Here is a 9360-nt window from a genome sequence, read left to right on the forward strand (position 1 = left end):
GGAGCAAGTTCAAAATCATTGTGCAATGGAGAAAATGACATCAGGATGAGTGATGGTGTTACTTCAAATATTGTGGATTCATTAGATTCACTAACAATAGGGATCTGAGAGATGCACAATGTTCAAAAAAATTGTGTAAGAATGACAATCTGTAGTTTTCTTAATACAAATTAACCAAATCTTGGGCTATGAAATGAATTGGGAACACCAGGGGCAATTTGATAGGTTTTGGAAATACCATGTTAAAGGCAAGGAGTTACTATTCTTTAGGATGATTTATTTAGATTTTTTTTTTTTTTTTGGGAATAAAAAGTATGATTTGAATGTGAAGATTTGCTTAGAAAAAAAAGAAAAAAAGAAAAAAATCATATGGCTACAATACATCAATTTCCCTATTTCCCCATCTTCTAAATGAAGTTTCTTTTGCACTAGTTGGATGGCACTCTTCAAATAACTTAATAAAAAAAATTAAAAATAGTAGAAGTAATAAATCTTCAAAGAGAGATCAAAGAAAGAGCAACATAATCACAAATGAGTTTAGAATAAGAAAAACCCGCAATGATTATGTTAAGCCCTATGATAAAATTCTTGATGGAAATACACAAAAAACCTATTTAATGTCAAATTGCCTAATTGTATAAAACATAGGTAATATTCGGAAAGCAATTAGTCAATTAAAAGGAACAACAACCATATAACTAAGTTAATTTGCAACTTATCTTTGGGCACAGAGTTTCATTCTTCTAATATTTGTTTGTACTCCTACATTGGTGTCTCCCCAATTTTATGCTCCTCTGAGAAACTATGGCCAATCGGTCCAATCTATTGCACTTATTTGGCTTGCAGTAGCAAATTTCTTGGTCCAGGCTCTTGCTTTTTCTTCAAACTGAATTCTTTGAGTCTTATAGATGTGAGCAATCTCAAAATCAATAGGGTCATCAGGATCAGGGTCATTGAAGCGTGCATAGATTACTAGGAGAACATGTGAAATGGTTGTTGCTGGGCACCATAATGTCTCAAGACATAACCTGCCTTGCTGGTCAATGTTTGGGTGATAAACCTACAAAGTTGCACAATGATATCATTAAAACAAAATCAAATCATGATCAATCAGCTTATCAACTATTATATTTAATGAAAGACTAACAAATTATATTCCTACAGTTTACAATAATTTTAATTTTACACCCTAAACTTTTAAATTTTTAATTTACTCCCCCAATGTTAGGTATTATTTGGATTTGCTCCCGTCTGTCAGTTCATTGTGTCTAGCTTTCCATGAACTGCCAAATGGACACCCCAACGACACCTTTTATATTTGAATTTGTTTTGATTTTACACCCTCTATATATGTGTTTGTTTTGATTTTGCATTCTTTATGTTTGAGATTGTTTTGACTTTGCACTCTCTATGTTTGGGTTTTTATATTTTATATTTTTTATATATATATTAATTTTGAACTTAATGGACAGCTAGGCATGGGGAATTAACGAGAGGGAATAAATCTAGAAAATACCTAATGCTAGGGGATTAGATCAATTTTTTGAAACTTTGGAGGTAAAATCAAACTTATCCCAAATTTTAGGGGTATAATTTGTAATTTAGTCATAATAAAATGATTGTGTGATGGTTTTGGCTCTTAGCACTAAACTGCTCATGCATAAAGACCTCTTAAACTACAAGCTTAAGAATCCCATAGGAAGGTCTCAAATAAGCACACAAGATAAATAAAACAACAAAAACCAAGTTTTAATCCCCAAAATTTGGGGTCGGCTAAAGATCCTCAACAAATAATCAACATTTATTACAAGTATTCTTTTCCATCATTTTATCCAAAGTCACACTCTTTAACTTCTTAATTAGTATGTCATTTTTTTTTTTTTTTTAATAACTTCTGCCAATGTTAAGAAGCAAGAATTGGGCAACAAGGAAAAATATTAGTATGCCCCCATTTACCCTCCCATAGCAATTACAATTGTTAGAAGCCACGGAAGACAAAAACAGAAATTGGGGGTTAAAAAGAAGGCTTCCTTTGCAAATTAAAAGGAAAGGCATGAAGAATTTTTTGCTATACCTGATTCGGATCACAATTGTTATACTGTATTGAAAGATAACTGCCTTTTATGAAGGTAAGGTGATCCTCCAGAAGGCTTTATTTATTTATTTTCTTATTTATAGCCTAATTTCTTTTGAACTTACTTTATGTTTATTATTGCTCCAATTGTTTGTTCTATGATCTATTATCCACATTAGTGGTGTTTATTATACACCCAAAAGCAACTGTAATTGTGATTTGAAGTCAAGATTTCCAAGTTAGAAATTGTCAATTGCATTTTGGGTTATGTAAAATTGTGTAAAACAGTTTGTGTGCAACAAGTTTAACTCTATACACATTTGATCTCAATATTGTCAGTAAAATTTTATATAACAAGGTTCATTTCTAGTTACGAAGACAATTAAAGCAAATAATCAAATTTTAAAAAAGGGAAGGCTGTCAAATGTCAATATACCTTGGTTTGGAACGTGACTTTGGGAGCTTTGAATGGGTGTTGATCAGAGAAATGGATGTCTAAGAGAAAGACTCCACCAGCATAAGGGCTACTTTGGGGACCAATTATGATTCCTTCCCAATGGAACAGGCTATCAACAAACCTAACTCTGCAACCTTCTGGAGGATCTGTCTGGAAATTCTGGTACTCAGCTAGAACTCTCTTATTAATCAACCCACTTGCTGAACTCAACAAAGATAAATTCTTGCCCCAAATATCAGCTGTTAGACCACCAAATCCGCAGTTTTAGTGACTGATTTAATAATGAAAAGAAGAAACTGAAATAAAAACTAGTGAGAGTCTACACAAAGATGATGAATTAGACAACTTTAAGATTGCATCTCATTTATCTGAGCTCTTATAAAAACATCCTAATGAAAATGGATAAAATGATCAATTTTCTCTGGCTTGAACAAGTGAACAACTTCAACCCAATTTCCAAACCCATATATAGGAAAGGCTCTTGGAAAAGTACAATCGATTAGATCAATACGAAAACATTAATCGAACTACAAACTTGTTTTTCTGGGTTTAAAAGACTTACCTTAATCATGATTCCAAATAATAGCCTATAAACATAACGATCTTATAATTCAAGAAAACCTTAATAATAGAAAGAACTCTAAGATGGTATTACCAATAACGCATCTCCAAGTAGTACAGACAAGGCTACATCTTGCAAGATCCTTTGGGTCTATCCTCCTTATATTCAAGTGGCGTCTAAATATACGATCGATGAGATCTCTTGGTAGGTCAGACCATGAACGTTGAGCCATTGAAATACAAAAGAAGCTCAAGCTTAAAATTTGAGGGGCAGGTTTGGTTACCAGTATAATTTGTTGGATTTTAGGGAATGGGAATTTATGAACTAAGACAGAGTTTCACAAAATATGACAAGTAGCAGTTGGATAACTTCTCTATGAAGGAAAATGCAAAGCTTTAATCTATTAATTAAGTCAAGTTTAATTAAGTCAAGTCGTGACAAAGTCAGGGCATATTTTATATTCCCATGAGTTCATGACAATACTATTCTAGATTCTAAATATGGTTTGTTTGTTTCTATGGCATTAATGGAATTTATGAGCCAAGATAAACAATAGAGTTTCACAGAAATAATACTAGCCTTACTAGGAAAGCTTTTCTATGAAGGAAAATGCAAAACTCCTAGTCCTATCTAATATATATATATATATATATATATAGGAATAATTCAAGTCGTGAAAACTTTTTCCATGACATTACCATTCTTGAGGATGATTGGAGGAGAAGAATAAATTCTTTTTAATCCACTGACAAAAAATTGATACTAATGACCAAAAAAAAAAACCAAAAAAAAAAAAAACAAAACCAAAAGTTATCCACAAGTTAGAATAAGTTAAAAGTAAAATTTAAAAAGTAGAGTAAAACTTTTTGTGAGAGAGAATTGAGCCAATGCACCAGGTGCAATACCTAACAATTTCATATCTCAGTCTTATATTGAGCTACAAAACCAAGTGATGTATATAGAATCATTTGGTATTATCGTAGAAAGTACAACTTTAATTGTTGAGTTTTAATTGTAAAGCTTTTGATGTGAGAAATAACAAAAGATGATTGTAGCGTACAGGTGCCTTTGACTTGGGCACAAAGCTCTTCAAGTAGGGGAGGAGAGTTAGACTTGGTTCTCTTCGCAGGATTGACCTCACTCCAAGACACAAAGAAAAAGTATATGTATATGGGTCATGTTAATAGGTGCCTTTAAAGCTATTGTTAATAAACCATATTAAGAAAGTTTTAATACCGCTTTCATGAAAGGGAACAAATTATTGAGTATACAGCAGATTTTGACCTTAATTAATCTAGCTTGGGCTGAATGCACAAGTATTGTGAACCACGTAGTCCAACTCGGCTCCCATCACTAATGGACCCAACTCCAATCAACTCTAGTGCCATTCTAGACTCAAATCCATCTAAGGCCCAATTTTCTTTTAAGCATGTAGAACTTATGCAGGGGCTACAGAGGTCAGACATTGTGAGGAGCATGTGCAAAATCATTGTGCATTGGAGAAAATAACACCATGGACGAATGACAGTGTAACTTCAATTCTTGTGGATTCATAAGATGCAACAACGTTTAGAAGAATTTTCTCAAGGGCCTTGACTATTGGGATCTAAGCAAATGCACAATGTTCAAAAAAATTGTGTAAGAATATAGACAATTCGTATGTAGTTCTCTTAATATTAAGGGATAATTATACTTTACCCACCTGTGGTTTGCCTCTAATTCTATGTGCCCACCTGTGGTTTAAATTTTGACACTTTGCCCACCTGTGATTCTCATCGTTACCCAGCTGTAACCCACCTCTCTACTTTCCGTTACTCTAACACAGAAAATGTAAAAATCAAAACCCCAAATGGATCAAAACACTCCTCACATGAAGAACATGCACAAACATGATGAACATGCACAAACATAAATTGATCCAATCTGGACTGACTAGTTGTATCAATGCTTTCCCAAGCAAAAGGGTCCCAAGAAATAAGAGTTACACTTTGCACGAAGAAATAAAGCCATAAAAGAAAAGAGAAGAAGAAACTAATTATAGCCAAGCAGAACCCAAACCACAACATCCAAAAATCAAACACCTTACCCACACAAATCTATAGCCAAACTCCGAAAATCTACCAAGAACAAACCACAACCTCAGCAAAAACCCAAACACCTTAACTACACAAACCCACAGGCCACAGCCAAGCAGGACCCACAAAACAAAAGCCCACCAAACCCATCTCTTCCAAAAAATACAAAACCCCATTCAAACTCAAATGCCTTGCCCAGGTTACAAAGCACAAAGGCCGAACCCACCAAGCCAAGACCCATGACACCATAGCCATGGTTGAATCAACTTCTCTCCATCAGCCATCGGTGTTGCCTAACCGCATAGAAGGACCGTCGCAGGGAGCATCTCTATCAAATTAAAACTGACACCGTACATCCTCGTCTTCTTCTCCTTCTTTGTTCTTCAAATCTTGGCCGTCGATAATTTGTTGACTTTTGGTGGGGTTCTGATCAGACAGAAGGAGGTCGCGATTGAAGACTGAGAAAATCGGATCGATCTGACTATCCAACACGACCACGTCGTCCTCGGCTTTACAAACGGACACGAACTTGGTTTCGCTTTGATTCACAAAATATAGATCTTGCCAAACATCAAATGGTTTGTAAATTGTGTAGGAGGATTAATAACCTGAAGTTTCTTTTTTTATTTTTTGTGGGTATTTGATTAAATTAGAAAATCAATTTGAAATTCAGAAATTTGGATGTTTTTTCATTTCTGGGTCTGATTCTCACTTGCTGGTTATTGGATTTTTTCTTTCTTTCTTGGATTTAATTTGGTTTTGTTGCTTCAAATTTACTAAGTTGTTTGAAGAAGCACTTGACACGTACTAGCATTGCATTGCATTGTGTAGGTTCTTCATTGGGTTGGATGGGAGTGAGTGAGTTTTGGAAGAGAGTGAGTTTTGATCCGTGTGGAGTTCTGTTCTTTACCTTTTTTGTGTTAGAGTAACGGAAATTGGAGAGGTAGGTTACGGCTGGGTAACGGTGAGAATCATAGGCAGACAAAGTGTCAAAATTTAAACCACGGGTGGGCACATAAAATTAGAGGCACACCACAGGTGGACAAAGTGTAATTATCCCTAATATTAATTAATCAAACTCTTGGGCTATAAAACCAATTGGGCACACTCGTGGCAATTTCATAGTTTTTTTTTTTTTTTTTTGGAAATACCACTTTAAGGCAACATGGAGTTACTATTCCTGAGGATGATTTATTTAGAACTTCTTTTTTGGATCAAAACTATGATTTGAATGTGAAGATTAGCTTATAAAACAAAGGAAAAATATTATGTATATGAGCCTAGTCTTCCATTTCATTGAAACTTTATATCCCTGGAGAACATTCAAGATTGATCCATAACACATGATATGCACACCAACTTGTGAGCTTACCATCTACCCATTATGTCCATCATTTTACATTTTAATTTAGGACGAAGTTTGGCTACAAACTTAATTGTTACTTAAGGCTACAACTTCATTTAATATCTTTTTATTAGATGTGAATTTTGAAAAATCTACCATTGGATTACATTTTTTTCTTATATCCTCCATGTTTATTCAAAGATTAATAGCTATATCATAAATCAATTATTTAAATTGCAAGGTTTTGTAATCTAAAATTATGTATAAAAAATAAGTTTATGAATCATATACTAAATAATATTCGAATGACACAAAATTTGACATGTGTGTTAAAAGTGTAAAGAACATGTAATCCAACGGTTAAAATTTTCAAATATGTACAATGTTAATTTTTTAAATGAAGTTGTGGCATTTGACTACAACTAAGTTTGTAACTAAACTTTATCTTTTAATTTATATGTCTTAATATTAATGATCTGTTTGGTTGAAGGGGTGAAAAATTAGGAGAATAGAAAATGGTGAGAGGATGGAAAAGTGGGAGGATAGAAAAGATTTTAATTTCTCTCCTTTTTGTTTGGTTGGGAGTGGAAAAGTGGAGAAATGGAAAAAGCGAGTTTGTATAAATTTACTCATATATCTTTGTTAAAAAATGATGGCCAATTAAAACAAAAAAGTGACAAACAACCAAAAAAAAAAAAAAAAAAAAAGCAATCACCCAATTTATTAAAAAGTAAAAATCATATCTAGTTGTAGGGTTAAGGGCCCAAATGGTATATTGGGCGTTGGCCGAGAGTATAGTGATTCGAGAACAAATGAATGGTGTTGGATGGATCAAGCTTGGAATCTAATGAGTAAGATACGAACGAAAGGGTGGTTCGAGAAGAAATGTCTCATCGGATAGGTTAAGCACGGTTCAAATGTGTATCCTAAAGATTCAAGGTAACCTTCCAGGAAGCTCCAATGGTAGGTAGGTGTATCTCAAGTGTACCAAAAGGATATAAGCTCAGAAATATCTAAGAGAAAGCTGCTACCACTGCATTAAATGCTCTGTTGTTAAATTTCTGGCTGCATTAATATAGAGAAGACCCCTGAAGAGTGCCGTCTTGGCTATTCCAACTCACAGAGAACTTGAGGGGGTGTCCGATGGGACAAGCACTCAAGTAGTGGCTTAGATGATCAACAAGTTGATCAAGATCGCTTAAAGGAGACTATATAATATGAGAAACCCTCCATGAAGAAAGGGGGAAAAAATAGAGAAAAGGCATTGTAACAATCTAAATTGTATTTGTGCTCTGTTTAGTTGATTTTTATGAAAACTCTCTACGGACAGTGAATTCATTCAACTCTATGTTCTTTGTTCTTGCTTAATCATCTTCTACATCCATACTAGTCGTTATCAAATTCATTAAGGCCTAGTTCTTTAACCCACTCTCTACAAATTCATTGTTTTGGGCTTTTTGGGCCTAAGTCCATTCATCCTGGACTAAGTCTTGAATATGGTCCTTACAATTGGCGCCGTCTGTGGGGATAACTTGTGTAATAATGACTGCAATGGTGAAGCATGGTAGGATCAGGTCCTCATCAGCCAGAGCCCGTGGGGTCCCAATGACAGGACCATTTCCTTAATCTTGAATGTGGGAGAGATCAAGAGGGTAGCGTGCATACTAGGCACACAAGCAGAAGCCACTCTCGAATTGGAAGTCACGTCTTTCAAGAGCAACATAATAGAGTCATGCAATTGAAGATTGATCGTTTAAAGAGGAAGCTGCACTATGCACGGTGAGAATGAACCCCCTTCAATTCTAACGTTTCCTCTGAGGGCGAAGCAAATGCAAGTTACAGGCGAAGGTCAAGAACTCCATCCAGCGAGTCCTTTTCCTACGATGAAGAACACCATCATAGGTGTAGATACAAGAGCCCGCTGCACAGAGGTTTGGGAAATGACACTATGAGCAAAATGTTGAACTAGATTTCCAGGTCACCCTTCACGCAAAAGATTGAAGTGGCAATACTTCCTCAGCGTTTCCATTAGCCAACGTTCACCATCTACAATGGTCGAACGGATCTCGTGGAACATGTGAGCCATTTTAATTAGAGAATGACTGTTCATTCCAAGGATGAAGCCTTGATGTGTAAGGTGTTCTCATCCATTCTGGGACCCATGGCAATGAGGTGGTTCAACGGCCTAAGGGCAGATTCCGTAGATTCCTTCAAGGGGCTCACCTGGGCATTTGGCTCTCATTTTATCACGGGCAGTAGAGTTCCTCGGCCCTTGGATTTCTTACTATCCTTATCCATGGGAGAAGGGGAGACCCTAAAGACATACTTGGATAGATATTGGAAGATGTTCAACAAAATAGATGGCGACTTTGACGATGTGGCCATTAGTACTTTCAATGTCGGCCTTCTAGCCGAGCATAGTTTAAGGAAATCTTTGACCGGCAAACATGTCACTAGTGTGAGCCAACTTATAAACCAAATTGATAAGTATAAGAGAGTGGAGGAAGACCAACAACAAGGGGCTGAACTTAAGACTCGAAGACTTAACCACCTACGATTCTCCTCTGGTAAGTTTTGATAGGAAGGTCATCATTCCAAGGGGTCAGATTAGACTACCCATGCAAACTAGTTTAGAGGTGGTGGATGCTTATTCCCCCTACACGGCTATTTTGGCTAAACCCTAGATTCATACCCTAGGAGTTGTCTCTTCTACTCTACACCAAAAGGTGAAATACCTATCTAAGGGCCAAGTTAAAGAAATCCTTGGAAGTCAGTCCACGGCTAAGCAATGCATGGTGGCTGCCATATTGCATCGGCCCAAGATTGAGTCGTTGACCTCTGCTGAAA

General features: G+C 35.7%; 1 protein-coding gene across 1 annotated transcript; it reads right to left on the reverse strand.

Moving 5' to 3' along the window:
• Window positions 1–622: 622 nt before the first annotated feature.
• LOC115973698 (ubiquitin-conjugating enzyme E2 11-like) lies at window positions 623–3478 on the reverse strand. The gene is made up of 3 exons (XM_031093959.1): window positions 3187–3478; window positions 2511–2770; window positions 623–1060 (listed from the first exon to the last, which is right to left on the reverse strand). Exons 1-3 carry the CDS (start codon window positions 3323–3325, stop codon window positions 803–805), a joined length of 657 nt encoding a protein of 218 aa, XP_030949819.1. The 5' UTR covers window positions 3326–3478; the 3' UTR covers window positions 623–802.
• Window positions 3479–9360: the final 5882 nt, after the last annotated feature.

This window comes from Quercus lobata, unplaced genomic scaffold (genome assembly GCF_001633185.2).
Source record: "Quercus lobata isolate SW786 unplaced genomic scaffold, ValleyOak3.0 Primary Assembly Scq3eQI_1851, whole genome shotgun sequence".
In the NCBI taxonomy this organism is placed as follows: domain Eukaryota; kingdom Viridiplantae; phylum Streptophyta; class Magnoliopsida; order Fagales; family Fagaceae; genus Quercus; species Quercus lobata.

Coding starts and splice junctions, on each gene's coding strand:
- LOC115973698 (XM_031093959.1), bottom strand. CDS start 3,325: ATGGCTCAACGTTCATGGTCTGACCTACCAAGAGATCTCATCGATCGT. Junction 2,771..3,186: donor TACTTGGAGATGCGTTATTG/GTAATACCATCT, acceptor GTGGTCTAACAG/CTGATATTTGGGGCAAGAAT. Junction 1,061..2,510: donor AAGTCACGTTCCAAACCAAG/GTATATTGACAT, acceptor GCAACTTTGTAG/GTTTATCACCCAAACATTGA.